This window comes from Panthera leo, chromosome F3 (assembly GCF_018350215.1).
Source record: "Panthera leo isolate Ple1 chromosome F3, P.leo_Ple1_pat1.1, whole genome shotgun sequence".
Taxonomy (NCBI): Eukaryota; Metazoa; Chordata; class Mammalia; order Carnivora; family Felidae; genus Panthera; species Panthera leo.
The window spans coordinates 31,126,614-31,145,025 of NC_056696.1; the positions used below are offsets into that span (position 1 = coordinate 31,126,614).

General features: G+C 50.6%; 1 protein-coding gene across 4 annotated transcripts; it reads right to left on the minus strand.

Moving 5' to 3' along the window:
• Positions 1 to 3,940: 3,940 nt before the first annotated feature.
• On the minus strand, positions 3,941 to 18,121 carry ATF3 (activating transcription factor 3). 4 transcript variants are annotated; one of them, XM_042925550.1, is made up of 4 exons: positions 18,061 to 18,121; positions 9,819 to 10,062; positions 6,618 to 6,725; positions 3,941 to 5,429 (listed from the first exon to the last, which is right to left on the minus strand). In XM_042925550.1, the coding sequence occupies exons 2-4, from the start codon at positions 10,056 to 10,058 to the stop codon at positions 5,232 to 5,234; spliced, it is 546 nt and encodes a 181-aa protein (XP_042781484.1). In that variant the 5' UTR covers positions 10,059 to 10,062; positions 18,061 to 18,121; the 3' UTR covers positions 3,941 to 5,231. The 4 variants fall into 4 exon arrangements, with proteins under 4 accessions (XP_042781484.1, XP_042781482.1, XP_042781481.1 ...); XM_042925548.1 differs by lacking the exon at positions 18,061 to 18,121 and adding an exon at positions 16,859 to 17,052; XM_042925547.1 differs by lacking the exon at positions 18,061 to 18,121 and adding an exon at positions 16,045 to 16,821.
• Positions 18,122 to 18,412: the final 291 nt, after the last annotated feature.

Sequence of the window (18,412 nt, forward strand, 5' to 3'; positions counted from 1 at the left end):
CCATCTGAGCTCATGGTTTCATTTTATCCAATAACCTTGAACTGGCAGTCTTGGTCCTTCGCTTGCTTTTTCATAAAATCTCAGTACACATGGAAGATAGCAACCATCAACAATAACATTAAAAACTCATCCCCGAGGTGCCCTGCTATGTTCTTCACATACGACCGTTAAGAGCCCATTGAGTTTGGTACTGTCGTTACGTCCCGTTTTACAGGTGAAGACACTGAGGCATCATTCGCCTAACTTCACAGAAGTAATGGTAGTAGAGGCAGTATTTGAATGCGGGTCTAGCTGATCCCAAAGCCTTTGTTCTGAACCACTCCAGTACTTTGCCTTCACGAAGAAACCTTGCTCCAGCCACACGCTTTTCAAACCAGTCTGATTTAACTACCTTCAAGAAGAGCCGTTTGATGCACTGTTGGAAGTTGTGTAACTCCATAGGTGTATATATAGATGTCATGGGCAGCACCCAAGACGACTACTACAGGCAGTGGCTGGGCTGAAGTGGGGACTAAATTATCCAGGCGGCCATCTTTGCTCCTTCCCTCCATTATGTTTTCATAAACAGCCTGTGTATGGACACCTAGTTATTCTCTCTGAAGACCCCCAGTTTTCTTCCCTTCTTCCCCAGTGAAATGAAGGGGGCAGGGGGCCTGGGATGTAATCTTCAATTCCAAGAGGCTGCCAAACATCCTCCTGTAGCAACCTCCCTACCATGCACGAGTGGTTTGAAAGCAGTGACACCTATGGGGAGTGTGTGCCACCATACTTCCTGCCTTATCGCACCCCCCCACCCCCCACTGAGCTAGACGCAGAATGTGTAATTTCTTTTTTTTTTAAAGTTTATTTATTTATTTTGAGAGAGACAGACACAGTGTGAGTGGGGGAGGGGCAAAAGGAGAGGGAGAGAGAGAATCCCAAGCAAGCTCCACACTGCCAGCACAGAGCCCGACGTGGGGCCCGAACCCACGAAACCGTGAGATCATGACCTGAGTTGAAACTTAGAGCTGGACGCTTAACCAGCTGAGCCACCCAGATGCCCCAGAGTGTGTCAGTCAGTTCTAAAGATTTTTTTTTTAAAGTCCATTTATTTGAGAGAGACAGGGTGGGGGAGTGGGTGGGAGGAAAGACAGAGAGAAAGGGAGACAGAGAATCCTAAGTTGCCTCTGCACTGCCAGAGCCGTGCCTGATGTGAGGCTTGAACCCATGAAGCTGCGAGATCATGACCTGAGCCGATATCAAGTGTCAGATGCTTAACCGACTGAGCCACCCAGACGCCCCCCCTAATTTCTAAATTGTTACTTGAAAGTTCTGAGAAACACACCTCCCAACTCTCATCCTCCAGGTTGATGAAATCTTTCCTGAAATTCTACCTTAGAGATTCAGTCCTTGAAAACAAAGGCAATCTTTCCATTAAAATACACACACCTGTTCAGTAGGTGAAAGGATAAACAAAATGTGGTCTATCCATACAGTGGAATGTTACTCAGCCATAAAAAGGAATGCAATGCTGATACCTGCTACAACGTGGATGAATCCTGAAAACATTATGTTAACTGAAAGAAGCCAGACACAAAAGGCCACATACCGTGTGAATCTATTTATATGAAATATCCAGAAGAGGCGAATCCATAGAGACAGAGTTTAGATTAGTGGTTGCCTGAGGCTGGAGGGAGGGGAGAATGGGGAGTGACTGCTTAATAGGTCCAGGATTTACTTTGTGGGGGATGTAAATTCTGGAACTAGGTAGTGGTAATAGTTACCCAGTATTGTGAATATACTGAGTTGTACACTGTAAATAGGTACAATGGCAGATTTTATGTTGGGTGTATTCTCTCTCTCTCTCTCTCTCTCACACACACACACACACACACACACACACACACACACACATATACATTCCTGCTTGGAACCCTTTAGAGAAAGGTCAATGGTGTGATCTAGAGCGAGCTACTCAGTTTTCCATTTCATCTGTAAAATGGGGACAAGTCACTGAGGATGAAATGAGATACTGCCATGTAAAGGTTGCACATATTGTCTAAATAAATGGTAGCTCTCATTAACATTCATCCTCAACTGGCCCTTTAAGTCTCAGGTGAATTTCTTCTCGAGAGCAGTTTTTGAGACGACAAAAAAGATGCTTCTGGGCTTAGAGCCACTATGAGAACACAGAAGGATGATCCATGGGCAAAATCGGCCTCCTCTGAAGTTTTACCTCAGGCGGATTCATGAAAACACTGTCCACTCCATAGAGAAACTGAACACAACCAAAGAGTATGGGATGGGAAGAGAGAAAAGGCTTGATCGGGGTTTGGGTTTCAAGGGTTTATTCAAAGCCCATGGGGAGAAATTAGGATAAAGATGGGAAATAACAGTTTAGCTCTTGGCAGAAAGTGAGTTTCTTTAATTCCAGAATCCCTCTGGACCAGAACCCTTTAAAACTCTTTATCCCAAAAGAGGTGTCAGGCCAGATCTCCGGGAAAGGCGAGGGGACAGGGATGAGGTCAGGAGGGAGGCCGGGCCCTCCAGGCCCTGCTAGTGTGACGTCACCACCATGGCAGGAGGCAGCCCCATGGAAAGGCACCATAGCCCAGGTGCCTGACTCTGGCGGAGGTCCCTTTCAAGTTTATTCTCAGACCCTCCCAACCTTCCCTCTCCATCGAGTGTGAAACAAGAGGAACTAAACGACTTGATGGTAAATACATAGTCATCTTTTTGTCTTTTATTAAAGTATCAGAACATAATCTTGGCTGCAGAAAGCAAAACTGTTTTTTAGTGCATTTGGTAAAAGAGCTGTCAGTTCCAGTAACCATATAACCATATCCAGTAACCGTATTTTTCAGATCCATTTTTCTGGCCATAGCCACCACCCACTTCCTTCCTCTCCAATCCATTGTTGTCCCTGGCAGCTTCAAAACCGGTCTTGAGTTTCCTAACAGCTGATCGGGGGCACCTATATCTACAACCAGAGGGTAAATGCGAGGAATTCCCCGCCCCCCCTCCCCCCTCCCCTCCTGTCCCCCTATCTTAAAGAAAATAGATGATCTCCTAAAAGAAGTGGTGAATGGTACTTCAACCAGAGGGCTTCTTGCAGACTGGGAACTATCCCTGATGTGCAAATAAAGCAGCAAAATCAGGACACCTGTGTCACAGGTGAGAGTTTAGAGGAAACCTACATGAGTTCAGAGAGGCAGGCTCCCCATTCATGTGCATCAATCTTAACATTTAATGAAGCTACTATCTCTCTGAAGAACGGCGTTAGCAGCAGAGCAGCCAGTGTTTATTTCTCGCCTGTGAGGGATACCAATTTGCACAGGCCAAGAGCAAGGGAGCCCGATTCTGTTCCAGACCTAAGGAATCATATGCCCTGGAGATTCCAGAAAGTTAGGTGGAATACCTTTCTTTGCACTATCACACCTGTCCGGTCAAAAATTATTGTCTCCCTCTCTTCCCCCCTCCATTCTTTCCTCACATTCGAAATACGTATTTGCAACAATAAGGCACATATTTGAGACAATAGCTGTAATCAAGTAGATACTTTAAGAGGTGTTCTGTGGCAGAATGTACAGTGTCCAGGGCTCAAGCTGGAAAACAGGTGTACGTTTTAGGCATCCGTACATTCAGAGGAACTAGCGGAGGTATTTAGCAATTCAGGTTGTATATCCAAACTCTAAACAGCAAACAGTTGGTCTAAAGGATATACCTGGTTGGCGCTGTGTTCTAGGGTTTGCTAATGAGAAATTGAGTATCAGATGCTATAGACCGAGGAACAGGATTGAAAGTCAACTGTCCCACCTAAGTGGCACGCCAAAAAGCAAAGGATGACACTTGGAGAATTTTTAGGCTCAATGCCCCTCGCCCTCAATGGAGAGGGAGGGCGTGGGGAATGAGTAAATCTCAACAACCAACCCATTTAAAAGAACAGAAACCAGCACAACACTTAAGTTTACCATGTCTTGGTTCCAATATTTATTATATCGACAGGTTAGGAATACTAGGATAAATAAGTAATATTTCCTCTTACATAAAAATTGTAATGATACTACCGGGTAGGATTGAACACTCTGAGGATTTCACAGAAACATCAGAATTTAAACAGACAGTAGCCAGAGTCCTGTGGCCAGTGTGAATGACCTCTCACAGTTATAAATGCTCTGGGCCAGATTTCTGCCAACATCTGCATGACAAACAATGCCACTAACACCCAATAATGCTAAAACCCAGGCATCACCTGGCTTCAAACTTGTCTCCACTGGATGTGGTTTTCAACTGCAAGAAAAGGAAAATGGAATATTCTTTGGCTCTTCTGGCCTAGAAAGAACTCCTGACCTAAGTCACCGAGGGGAGAGTCCTAACCCTTTGGAAGTTGGACTTTCTTTCTGCTTTCTTCCTGTGACATTGTAACTGAGTTTGCAACAGAGGGCCTACAGTCATGCCCACAAATTCTGCGTTAATGCCTGGGCGCCGAGGGAAAGGCAGCTTTCTCTGTTGGCACAAAACTACGCTGCTCGCCAGCAGAATTCTGTTCTCCCGGGGCTGATGAGCTCTTGCGGCCACCTCAGCATTTTGTAAGACACTGCATATGGTGGTAGCCACCTCCCCCACCAAACCCTCAGAAACCAGATCTGAGGAAAATCACACCAGTGTTGTGCAAAACAAACATCAGAAGAACACAATGCCTAGCTTTGAAACAAATGCCTTGCACACAGTAATTCCTGTACATAACAGCATGTTTGCTAGAAAGCACAACCCTGGCCATTGTACAACTTCGCTAAATGCCGTTCTCACTCTGTGTCCCTATAAGTGATGGTGGCAGTGGCAGTGGCAGCTCAGGAGGTGGCCCCACTCCACCCACCCAATGTGCAGACACTTCTTCAGCATGAGTCCTATGGTGAGAGTCCTGGCTTTATTTGTTTGTTTGTTTTTGTAGAATCCAGGCAAAAGATGAGCAGGACCCTAATCAGGGGCCATCTGCAGCATCCAAGAATAGCCAGGATGGTTAAGGCCTAAATCCTGGAGTTAAGACAAAAGATGCCCTTGCCCCGGTCCAAAGTCCACTCTGGTGCAGAGAGGAAAGGCCCAGCTGAGTCACCAAGGGCTCTTCTGCCTCGATGGTGCTTCACTGCTGGGATGCGAGAGGTGCACAGGAAGTCAGATCTCCAATGGCTTCAGGGTTTGGGATGTAGAAGGTTTCAATGAGGACTCCCCAATTGCCCCCATACCACAACTGCTTAGCTTTGCAATGTTCCTTCTTTAATCTGTTGGATAAAAAGGTTTCTCTCATCTTCTGGAGTCCGCCCATTCTGAGCCCGGACAATACACGTGGGCCGATGAAGGTTGAGCATGTATATCAAATGCTGCTTCTCATTCTTGAGCTCCTCGATCTGGGCCTTCAGTTCGGCATTCACGCTCTCCAGCTTCTCCGACTCCTGGGGGGCAAGCAAGAGAATTATTAGGAGTGTGGCCAAGGTTCCAGTGAAGAGGAGGGTGGCTTGGGGTGGCGGTGGTCACAGTCATCGGGGTTCATCGAGGTGGGAATGGTCTGCAGAGGGAGTGCTGTGGGCTCCCTGGTACAGCGTCCCCACAAAGCTGGGACAGCAGCATTAGATCTGGGAGAATCCAGCCCCCGGAGAAGCCTTTGAACTTGGAGGCTTCTTCAGAGATGCCCTTGAGTTTCCGCTCAAGGTTGAGGGAGGGCTGTGGCTCCCGTGGTAATGACACTGCAGTAGAGCCAATGGCTCAGAGATCTCCTTTGTATGAGTCCAACAGCCCATGTGTAGCTCTCCTGGACCCACATGGGCCTTGAGGGCTGGAAAGAAATGCAGACCCACGGTGCTTAGGCTTTTGAGAGTCACTGGTTTCATTGAGAAAAATGTACATGGCAACACATACAGTGTCTCGATTTTCATCGCCTCCTCGAGGCAATCAACAGACTCCTTGGGGGCCTGTGGGACCTGGGCGAAGACTCTGCCCTGGCCTGTCCACACTCGGGGGACAGGACACAGCCTGGAAGGACAGGGCCGTGGCCCACCCTCCTGCCCTGAGATGCCATTCCCTCCCGTGCTTTTCCCTTCAGGAAGGGGAGCCGACTGAACACAGCCAGGAGCTCAGACTATTGGATGAGCCAAGAAGGGCAGCAGAGTTAAGAACACACAAGAACTCAAAAAAAAAAAAAAAAAAGTATAACCACTGCTTTCGGATTAAGGAAATAACTTGTTTGAAGAGATTAATTAAAGGCTTTTCATTCTGAGCCAGTTGAGAGCTGGCAGCTTCCTTTTCTCGTTAAAACGGGTCAATGAAGCTTCTTTAACTGGGCTGATGTATCCTGCAGCCTGGAAGCTGCTGGACGTGTATGGACGGGCCAGGGCTGCTGGGAACCTGGGCACCAGACAGCCTGCGGCTTCCAGTGCACACACCTGCTTCTCATACATCCAGCGTCACCTTCGTTGTGCTGATAGTTTGTTACCTCCTCATCTATCAAGTGACCTTTCTGCTACACGTCTTCTCGAGAAAACACTCCTGGGTAGGGGGCTTTTTGACTCCCTTTGTGACAGCGGCATGAGGCTGGTGGGGGGCAGGCATGAGCAAGAGGAGGGGGCGAGGTGGGGAGGACTCACCTTCTGCAGGCACTCTGTCTTCTCCTTCTTCTTGTTGCGGCACTTGGCAGCTGCAATCTTATTTCTTTCCCGCCGCCTCTTTTTCCTTTCGTCTTCTTCCGGGGCTACCTTTACGAGTGAAGGGACCACACACGTCATGGGAGGCAAGAGATCAAGACATGCAACCCACCTTGAATACACCGCCTTTCACTGCCAGCACAGAGTGAACCAGGGCAGCCCCAGCGCTAAGGGCCTCGGCATGAAACCTCTCCACACGCACACGCTTGCGAACAGATAATGAAAACCAAGGAACCGTTCGTTCAAGTTACGCGGGCAATATTAAGAAATTAAAACTCAGCTTGTTAAAAAATGCATTTGGATTTTGAAATGAGTTGTATATTCAAACTGGTAACTACTGGATGAAAACTGTAATCATTTAGAGCAGGAAATAGATTCTGTTTGGTCAATACGTCCTTTCCCCTAGATCCAGGCACGGCTTCAGGAATATCACCTGGCCACCCTCTCCCTCCTGCCTTTTCTTTGACTTGACCCCCATTCACCTCTATCTTCACCCAGGGCATTAAAACACCTCCTTCATGAATTCACAAGAAGCTCATGGAGCTCCCGGAAAAGAGGAACCCAGGAGCATCGCCCAAACAAAGCGGCATTATCAGCCCATGGCTTGGTACCACCTGTGGGTGGTAAACATGAACCAACCATTGATTCATCCAGCAAATAAATATTGACCTCTTCCTCTGTGCCCCACTCGGAGTCTGCCGTGAGGGGCCTCAAAGAATAAAACCCTGTCCTGCTTCAGGATCTGGTCCTCTATGGAAGTTGGCTCTGACCCTGACTTTGTCTCAGGACTGATGGGAAGCCCACAAAGTCGGCCACTGGGCTTTGCTTAGAGGCTGGAGGCCGACTAGGATGAAGCACCCACGGGGGGCTAAGCAGGTGATGGCCTAGGCTGCTAATGTCAGACCTTGTCTTGTCACTTGTCACAGCTCCCGACAGCAGGAGAGGGTGTGGGAGCCACACCTCAAACGGAAGAAATCCTGGGACCCAATGATCACCACAGATCCGTCTTATTAGAAGTCCTTTGGATTAGACAACACGGCCTTGGCTCTGCACTGAAGGCCAGAGATTTAGAGAAACAAAGCCCCAGGGGAAAGCAAGGCAAGAGGCAGTTTCGCCTTTTACATCCTGGATCCCAGAGCCATACCGGCAGACATTTGGGTTGAAACAAAACTGGGTTGAATCCCAGCTTCACCACCTATTAGCTGTGAGACTTTGGGCATATTGCAATACTCTTGTGACCCTCAGTTTCCTCACTTGTAAGATGGGATCAATAATCTTAGCTACCTAATAGGGTGGTGAGGAGGGTCAAATCAGTTAGATTAGTTATATACACATAATATTAATTAGGGGAGCCTGGGTGGCTCAGTTGGTTGCGCGTCCAACTTCTGCTCAGGTCATGACCTCACGGTTCGTAGTTTTGAGCCCTGAGTCAGGCTCTGTGCTGGCAGCTCAGAGCCTGGGGGCCTGCTTCGAATTCTGTGTCTCCCTCTCTCTGCCCCTCCCCAGCTCATGCTCTTTCTCAAAAATAAATAAACATTAAAACAATTTTTTCATTAAAATTAAAATGCTTTGCATAATGTTTAGTCAGTGCTGTGTAAGCTTCAGTTACTGTCATTATTAACCTCACCATCAATATCTTCATCTAGAACTCAGCAACTGTCGTATTTCCTATGCAACCCTACGGACATTTTTGGAGAAGTGGGAGAGGATTCAGGGTTTTCTCAAATGAGGAAGTACTTGAAAGTAGAGTAAATCTCAGAGTCATACACTGTCAGAGATGGAAAAGGCTTTCAGAAACGATTTAGTTCAATTCTCTCACTGTATTGATGTGGAAATGAGGCACAGAGTGGCCAGCAGCAATGTGTCCAGAGAAGCCCAGGAATCACTAGCTCATGGCTACCAGACCCATAGGCTACAAAGCCCGGGTGTAAACCCAGGCTTTTGGCTCCTCATACTGTATCCTCTCCTGGACATACGGCCTCATTCCATCTTGTTGCCTCCCCAGAGGTGACTGGGATCTGGGGGAACAGGCTCACTCTGCCTACGTACAACAGGATGCTTATGGGTTTCACAGGCTTGGCATCTATTTTAAGAAGAGAATTATAGCAACCAAGGGGACCTGAATATTCAACTAGGTCAGCTGGTGCATTCTCTTCCCAGTAGGAAAACCTACTTGTTAAACTGACCTAAGATCAGAAGGTGACTTGGTAAACACAGAATCAGTGGATGAGTTGGGTGGCTTTAAGGAATATTTCCACGGAGCAGGAAATATTCTGTCCTCTGCACTGGACATCTCCTGCTTCTTCCTCTGAAGAACCCTCCAAATAGCCTTCCAAAATGCTTTTCTTTCTTCTATGGGGATCTTACTACTTTCCATTCCATCCTGTTATCTCAAGATATTTAATTACAGAATTAAAAAAAATTCCTCGTGTGTCTCAGGGCTCCCCTTGTGCTGCCCAGGATTGAACAAGGCAATGATGGCCTCCAGAGGTTAACTGAGGCCCAACAATGCCTCTAATGATGCCTTGTGGATGCAGCATCATATGGTAGCCCCCGCTGCCCGTCACGGAATGCTGACTAACAGCCGGACTCTTAACAAACGCGGTCTCATTTAACCCTTACATCAATCTTATGCAAGAGTCATTATTACCCCCACCTCCTTTTATAGAATCATGAAGATTCATAACAATTTTCCTTTTAAACTCAGTTCCTTTTTGGCCATGTTCCACTACCCCTTGACCAAAGACAGTGATCGGGCCGATTAAGTAAGCTTGATACACTCCCATCTTTTATCCATGAGGGAAAGGCCTGCAAAATAGCCAAGACCTCAGGTCCTTGGGCCACCACAGCATCGCCAGCAGCCACCTGTTAGACTCCTCGCCATGTCTATTACTCCAGGTGTCTTCTAAAAGGTTGCTCAAGGGGGAATTCAGAGACAGAGGTGGCCTTGGAGCCGGGCTGTGAGCATCAACACAGCGCGGGGCATGGCTGGCCAGTCCTGGCTCCACAGTCTGGCCGGCTGGGTCCTGGTGGTGATGAGCACAGTCACTGCCCTCTGTGCAGTCCCCAGCCTGGAGCATGCCTGGCACAGTGGGGGTATGATGAATAAGCATCGAAAGCAGAGGCACCTCGAGAAGAACCTACCTCAGTTTTCGTGACTGCCATCTCCAGGGGTCTGCCGCTGACAGTGACCGACTCCAGTGCAGAGGACATCCGGTGACAGAGGTGCTTGTTCTGGATGGCGAACCTCAGCTCTTCCTTGACAAAGGGTGTCAGGTTAGCAAAATCCTCAAACACCAGTGACCCAGGAGGGGACAGGCAGGGGACGATGGCAGAGGCACTGACTTCCGAGGCAGAGACCTGGCCTGGGTGTTGAAGCATCATTTTGCTGAAAGAAATATTGAAACCCAAGCTACTTCAGGGATTTAGGGGCATGGGATCAAGTCTCCCCACACCTGCGGCCTCCAACACCAGGGCCGCACCCCCAGAGGAAAGTCCCGTAAGCCCTCAGGCTTCTGTTTTGTTTTCATTTCATGCCGTCCTCGTCTTGAGTAAAACAGGTTCTTAAAATACACAGCTCAGTGATGTGGATAAATGCCTAATTGAAATTTATAAGGGGTGGCATTTCAGACTATTCTGAATTCACAAAGATATTAGTTTTGGCTGGTGTGCATATATGCAAATGCAGCCTCAAACAGTCCTGAAAGAGGAAGAGCATTGAAAGAAAAAAAAAAAAAATCAGTGAGACTTTTGTGTAACCCCATTTTCAGTCTCTGTTTCGAAAAGAAACTTGGAGGGTATCTGAAATCAAGTTGAATCAATCAATGAATAGAAGCAAAAGCAAAGACTAGGGGACCCTTGCATTTAGCAAATAAATCTCTGAAGCTTCTCCCTCCGGAAGTTGGATCCAAGCCAATGAGAATGAGGATGGTAACTATAGCTAGCAGGTGTGTTACTTCAGCCCAGTTTGGCAGGAGCTGGGGTTGGCTGGGGGGGGGGGGGGGACAGGGGGGCAGGATTCACACCTCAAGGGACCAGTGGCCCCTTCTTAAGGTAAAGGCTGCTGAAGCAAAAGACCTCAGAGAAAAGAAAAGCAAGGATCTAAGAATTTGGACCTCTCCTGGGGGGTGTTGTTGAGCCCTGTGGCGGCTGGGAAAGCTGGGGCTGGGTGCCCAGGGGAACCTGGGACTGGCTCTGGCACTGAGGGACAGTGTGACCTAGGTTCTCTGAGCCTCAGTCTTCATCAGGCCAATGGCTGAGAGCTCCTGCAGCGTGGGGACTGAGTCTCCACTGTTCCTGTCCCCAGAGCCTCACCCAGCTCTGGGCACCAGCTGCTCCCAATGGCCACTGACCACCTCAGACTGCCCCACTGAATACAAGAAATGGGGAAGGAGCGGTCTAATCAAAGGGTCTCTGAGGTCTCATCTACCTCTCTCATTCTACAGCCCAGGGAACCCAAAGGGACAGTGCAAGGAAAGTGAAGGGTAGAAACAGTAATAGATCCATGGTTCCAATTTGGAATGGTCCCCCATAAATCTCTTCCTGCCATATTCTCCCTCCATCAGCGGCCGTCCCCCACCCCCCCATCCTTGCAGTCGGTTCTTCAGGTATAATGAATGTGTATAATGAATGACAGTCTAGGCAGACTGTCCCCTGGAGCATTCTTCTCAATCTGGGGACCTGCCATCATTAGCCCGGTCTAGCAGACAGGAAGCCCTTTGGTAAGTCGCTAACATTTAATGAGTGCCACCCTCACACCAGAACCCTTCTGTGCATTATCTCCCTTAACCCTCATGAGAATCCAGTGAGCTGGGTCCCAGCCCTATTTCACAGATGAGGAAACTGAGGTTTAGACTAGCTAAATAACTTCCCCAAAGTCACAGAGTTAGTATGAGGCAGCATCAGGACTCAGAACTAAGTTTGACTCCAGAACTTATGCCCTGAATTTATAGTATGTAAAATATTATTCTACACTGAAAAAAACAAACAAAACCCACAAAGAAAAAACAGTGCAAATCCTTCTTGGGGAGCGGGGGCAGGCATGGGGTGGTTGGGGGTCCTAGAACTGAAACAGTGGGGAGGAGACTAAGCAAAGAACCATGGGGAAAATATGAACTCTGTGCAATGAACTGCTGATCTTTCTGTGCCAGCGTGCACACTCTGGCTGCTACCTGCATTTCAGGAGTCGTAGTACGTGGGTCTTTTATCCACAAAACTCCTAGACTGGGGACTGATGATCAAGATCTGAGGTCCACTTACTCAGGTATCATTATACCTCCCAGTGCCTGCTTTTTCCTCTGTAAAAGAAGGCCAGTAACAATCACCTTGTTTTTCCAGAGTTGTGCAAGGAGTTTGAGGAAATAATACACGAACACGTCCTGGAAAGCATAAAGGCAGCTGGGAGGTATATTCTTACCGGGCCTCCCAGGGATCCCTCCAACCCAGGCCTGGCTCTGTGACAGACGCTCTGTGGGGTCTCAGTGGGAGGGTGGCTGGTCACTCTCTGTGATCTCAGACACTTCTGAATAGATCACCCTGACCTATAACTAACTCCCCCTTAAGATCTTAAGTACACGGATGGAAAAAAGAATTCCAGGCCTACGAATGCCACTGCTGACTATTCAAAGAAATCCAGGAAATGTATGTAATTCTCTTCCCAAAGCCCCGGGTCATAAGCCAGAACTGATGTTCCTCTATCACTGTAATCGAATAATCTTAGGACACTGGGAGGATACTTCTCTGGCAGGTGATAAACTCTGAAAAACTGGCCTTCTAAAGCCAGAGGCTTAAGATTCTCCCAGGCATTCATGTTTTCCCTCCCTTAACCAACTTTATTAAAAACTCAGTAGTTCAGGGATGGAATTCAGAGCTACCACTGGGCTGGCCTTTGTTTGGAGGACTGGATGGTTCTCCTCTACACGGGCAGTTTGAATTCCACTGAGGTTGAGTGTAGTTCTGTCTCACCACCCGGCTAAGTTTATTAATGGGCTCTCAGGGCTCGGGGTCTGCTGTTTGGGACTGTTTTTTCCTCCTTAGTGTAAAGTCAGCAGTCCCGATGAAAGAAACTGAAGAATGTCTGTGGTATGGAATGTTTTTATGAAAAGCATTAGGTGGGCTTACTTGGGGATGGAAACAGGCTGTAAAAATGCTAAAAAGCCTTTCTGAAAGTAAAGCAGTTATATCTGTAGAGATTTGAACTTTCTCTGCATTCTGCTACAGCTTAATTTCTGGAGATACTTTCTGGTGACTCCTTTCCTCCTTCTCTTAAGGTCTGATCAAGCCCAGACTCAGGCTTGTGTCCCTACAAGGAAAATGAAGTTAAATCTTCAGACAATTTTTCTGAAAGTCGAGACCTGCCAACATTCCCCCCTCACTGCAGACAAAAAAATATGTTTGGGGATTTTCTGAGTTGACTTTCTACGCTGATGTTAAAATTGTCCACACTTGCTACAAAGAACCTGCATTTTGCTTTTGCTTCATTATCTCCAATCAGAAACCATGTCATATCTTTGGTAGTTTCATCATTTTCAAGAAAGTGAAACTTTACTCGTGTTTCTTTAACTGGAAATTTAACTCTCAGATTATATTTCCTAGTAGCTACAACTACATTGAATTTCACTTTTAATTTTCATCTCTTCACACTAAATGCTGCTCTTAAGACATCTTACTTACAGTATAGGAAGCCGATGCTGGTCTTTCACTAACTTTCTATCTTGGTCTTTCTCCCAGCCTCCCTAAAAATCATCGATGTAAGGCTGGAGCTTCAGGAACAGGCCTATCACTACCATTCACAAGCTGAGCACCCACTGACAAGCCACTCAAGGTTTCTGGGCCTCAGTCTCCTTATCCGTAAAATGAGACCAAAACCCCCTGCCCCCACTCCCTCACAGGGCAGTTAAGACGATTATATAAATGGCACGAAAGTGGATTTATACCCGAACTGAGGAGCCATTGTTACTGTGATTCCACTTTCCCCATTTCAGAGGGAACTCAAAATGTTGTTGTCAATGCAAGTTAGCCCTATCGATCAGGAATGCGCTAGAACCCTAATGAAATTTAGGTCATTCACAGCTTCTTTTACACCTTGATTGACCCAGGGCTCCCAACACACCAGGTCAGTTCTACCCCACTATTTATTTGCTGGCAAAACCTTGTCTCCACTGCTCTTACACACTTGAGAAATAACCAGTTCTCAAGTATGGAACCATCTCTGGTTTCTGTGGTCTCCTGCCTATGCACTTCCTCCTCCCCGAGCCGGGTAACACTTGGAGCCATTGACCCTGTTCCATGCCCAGCCAATTTGCAACGAGAGGAAATCACGGGCTCTAGATAATGGGATAAAACGCCCAATATTAGAGTCACCTAGGTCACATCTTCATTTTGCAATTGAGTAAAAGGAGACCCTGGAAGGTAGTGACTTGCACAAGGGCCGTAAAGCTGGTGAGTGGCCCACCCGTGGCCAAACTGTTGGCCACTCACCCACTGCTCATTTTCCTTTATCACCAACAGAGATTCAACCCCAAAAGGACCAACCAGTAGGGCAAATGGAGAATAGAGTCATTGGCCAGGTAGATGAGGGGTCAGTGGTCTTAGTAACCTGGTATCCACCACAGAAGAGGCTTTGACAGGACTGAGGCAGGGAGGGAGTACAAAAGAAAGAGAACAATGGAGAGACAGGGCCAAAAGAGAGACAGGGGTGGGGTTCAGACAGGAAGAATGGGAAGGCTCCAACTGTTGCCACAGGTGCTGTGGGCTACATCTTATCCACACTGTCAGCCTGGAGAGCGACCTGTCACATTGTCTCTGAAGCCATGCAGACAATACAATTACAAACCCCTCTGCCACTTCAAGCTTTGTCCAGAACATCCTCAAGGCAAGAGTCTGTATGTTGCAGCGTTATTCTACGCTAAATACTAAACATAAAACGAAAGGACAGTAAGAACAATTTCTCCTTCATTTAAAGTCCGGGAAGCCCCCAACAGAGGGGACTGTCACCCACACTGAAATACGTGCATTGGGAGGCCACCCAGATTTTCTAGCACTCATTTTCTTTTTTCTGGCTCCATCAGGGGTTTGGCCATGCCTTTATTTGTAAGAAGCGTATGTGATCTAGGTAGTAAAATTAGGGAAAAGAAAATGGTTAGGAGGAAAGAAAGTAGGTGAAATGAAAATGGAGAGGAGAACCAATTCAATGGAAAGAAAGGAAGGGAAGACATGCCCATGGATAAGTCCCCTCCCCCTCATTGCCACCGAAGCTGGTCTCAGAGACACCCCCCCCCCCCCCTGCAAATCATCCAGGTCTCCTCACCGGCCCCCTTTCTTTCAGTTATACCACTGGAATCTGGAGAAGTTCTGCCAGAGAGAACAGAACCTCAGTGGTTATCTGGTCAACCACCACTTGGTGCTTGTAAACAGAGGGAGGGGCCCACTTCTCCCAGCTGGGGATACTGAGGCTCAAAGACACGAGGCGCAGTGTAAGCGCTCAGAGTCCTGACCACCAGGCTACAAAGGCGTGCTCTCAATTATCTGACGGGGCTCCGCACCCTCGCTTCCTCCGAGGTGGGTCTCCACGGGCGAAAAGCAGAGAAATCCGCGGGCCCGCCGGAGGAAGAGTCACAGATAGGGAAAGCGTGTGAGAGAGCTTTGGGACAGGAAGTCTCAGGCCCAGGGGCTGGACGCTCGCTTGTGCCGGGAGCCCTCTCCGCCTTCCGCCCCGGGACAGCAACCCGAGCGCTCGCCACCTCTAAACTTGTCGCAACTAACTTTCGCTCCCGGCTCCGGCGCGGTCCCGCGGCCCGGCGCTCCAGGGAGCGCAGGGCGACCCCCAGCGGCCGCGCCCGGCACCCAGGCTCGCCGGTCCCTTTCCCATTCATTCGCTCCGGCCCCTGGGGCAGCCCTTCCGCCGGCACCCGGCCTCGGTGCCTCTCGGCGGGCCCCGGGAAGGCTGCACTCGGGAGCGGCGGTGCCCGGCTCGGAGCTTAGGATGAGCGGGGGCCAGCGAGGCGGAGAGCCTTGGCCACCCCCCGCGCACCCACCTCCCCACGCCCGCTCCGGGAGAGGTAAGCAAGCGCCGAGGGCCAAGAAGAGCAGTGCCCCGGAGCCGGTGGAGGAACCGGAGCCCGACGTCTCCGTCGCCGGGAACCTTTCGCGCCCCAAGTCAAAAGAGAAAGTTCTTTGCGAGAAACTTTCCGAAGCGCTGTGGAGCAGCCTCGGCTGGCAGAAGTTCGGCCAGAGTTCCTTCGCAGCCGGAGGCTGGGCGCGCGGGTCGGGGGGCGGGCGCAGGGGTCGCGGGACTGGTCACTAGAGGGGCGCCGAGGGAATGAAAGCAAGCCACCCTCGCCGCGCTCACTCACTCGGCTCCAGCGCTCACCTCCGGTCTCCACTCGGGGCGGCCAGGGTCCAGAGGGCGGGCAGGGTCGGGGCGGGGTCGGGCTGTCTGTCTGCGGGGCGGGCGGGCGAGCCCCGAGGACTCACGGCCGGCGCGCGGGCTGGCGGGTCGGCTCGGGTTCGGGCGGCGGCGCCGGGAGAGCGCTGTGCACTGCGCGCCTCGCTGCGTGCGACTGTGGCTCGGCGAGCGTTGCATCACCCCTTTTATAGCCCTCCAGCTGGCGGTGTGCCCGTTTACTCCGGGTTACCAGTCCCAGGCTGACGTAATGCTATTAATAGCTTCCCCCGAGAACCAGCCGAACTAGGCTGGGCAGGGAGAGGGATGGAGGAGGGGCCAAAGCGGGGAGGGAAGGGGGGCACTGGTGATGCAAGCTCGGGGAGGAGCCCGCAGGGCCGCGCTCTCCCGGCCTCGCGCGCTCGGACACACACCCGCCCGCCCTCTCTCTCCATATCAGGACCGGAGCCGTCCGGGCTGGCCGCCAGATGTGCGTACTCGCCGCTGCGTGTTCCAGGCATGAGCCAATGGTGCCCAAGCCAGCGGCATGACTCCACTGCGCTGGCATCTCTCCCTCCGCTAAGTTGGGGGATGGGGGGAGATGGAGGGGCGGGGCCTGGCCGCAGCCCAGACTAGGTGAGGCTGGGAAGCGGGCACGACCTTTCTCTAAAATGCGTGGTCATTTTCTGGAGGCTGTGGAAAATACCCCTTCCCCCGCCAAAAGATCCTTCTCAAATGGAGGGCAGGGTAGTGTCAGAAGTGGTAGTCGCCGCTGTGGGAGAGGTGCCCAAGGGACCCCTACCGTGAGCCCCCACCGTTACCCGCGGGGGGTGACCGCCACGGCAGGGCCCGCGAGAAGTCTGCCCGTTAACCCAGTCGCGGAGGGCAGCGCTCAGCGGGCACTGTGCGCCCGCAGCCCCGGCGCACCCCGCACGAGCGCACATGTGGAACCGCCTCCCGGCCGGTGGAGAACCCGTCTCCCGGGCCAGGGCCAGGACGGAGCGGAGTGGGTTTTTGTTTGTTTTTTTTTTTTAAACAACCACAAAGAGTTTGAAATTGACAGTTTCTCAGCGAAACGAACACAGCATGGAACGATAAGAGAGCTGTAAAATCAGAGGCAACAGGCGCTAAGAGTGGGGCTGAAACCGCGCGGCCAGGGCTGGGAGGAAAGAGAAGGTGCTTTGATCTACGCGAGCCGGGAGGGGGGGGGGGGTCGCCTCCCTCTTAGGCTACGTTTAGGGAAAACCCATCTTCGTCTTTCACGTGTTTTTCTGCGCCGAGAGCGGAATTGGCTGGGACAGGACCGCCGGGACTGGGGACGCACTGACCGTAGCCGAAACGAAGTCTCGTAAAAGAAATCCCTTCTACCCTCAAGCCCAGTTGTCGGGAAAGGGTGGGTCCTATGGCCTCAGATTAGAGCTGGGGCTTCAGCAGAACTGGACGTGAACCTTAAAAACAATTTCCGCCTTCCGATTCCCCGACCCCAACTGTCTCAGCTTCGAGAGTGGCAGAACCAGAGACCTTCTCAACTGCCCAAGGACGAATATATGTGGACGCGCATGTGGCCGGCGAAGTTTCGAACTTGCCTGGCAGGGGGGGACCCGCGTACGCGCGTGGGGAGTGGGGGCACGGTCAGGGGCAGAAGCCTCTGCTTCCACCTGCCTCTTGGGAGAGAGGTGATCAAAGATCATGCTTTGGTAACTTGAGGTAAGAATTTGAAGGGTCTTGGAACCTGGGCCTCGCCGTCAGCCCCACCCCCGCACCTGCTCCCCTAAAGCAGTTACAGTTGGCAGTGATGGAGGGGTCTCCCCCACCTCCCCCCACTCCCCCACGCCCGCTTACACACATAACAGTCCTGCACCCCCGGAGAAGATCTGTCCGTCTCCGCAGACCCTCTGATTGCCCAGCCGCCTGAGGCAGAGACCCTCAGAGCTGCAGGTCAAACTGCAGGTCCCCCCACACCCGGGTTCCTCTCCCCCCAAGCCCAAACCTCAGCCAACACACCCTCGCCAAAATTCCGGGCAGCCAAGACAACGCCCGAGGCCAGCCTCGGAAGTTCCCCCCGCCACCAGCCGGTCTGAGAGCCCAGGGGTTCCACGCAGGATCCTGGAGGATGTAGCCCTGTACCTGACCCGGTTTCCAGCTACGTCGCGCGGGAAGCACGGGGCGGTTGTTTTTGCTTTACTTTTCGCCCAGGTAACGGCTCTCCCGGCCCCACCCTCCACCCCCACGCCCACACTCCCTCTCCGCCAGCCCCACACCCCCACACTCCACCCTCCTGCAGGTAAACCCCGGGCGTGTCGGCACAACCAGAACGCTGCAAGACCAGAAGGAAGAACGCTTGTAAATTTAAATG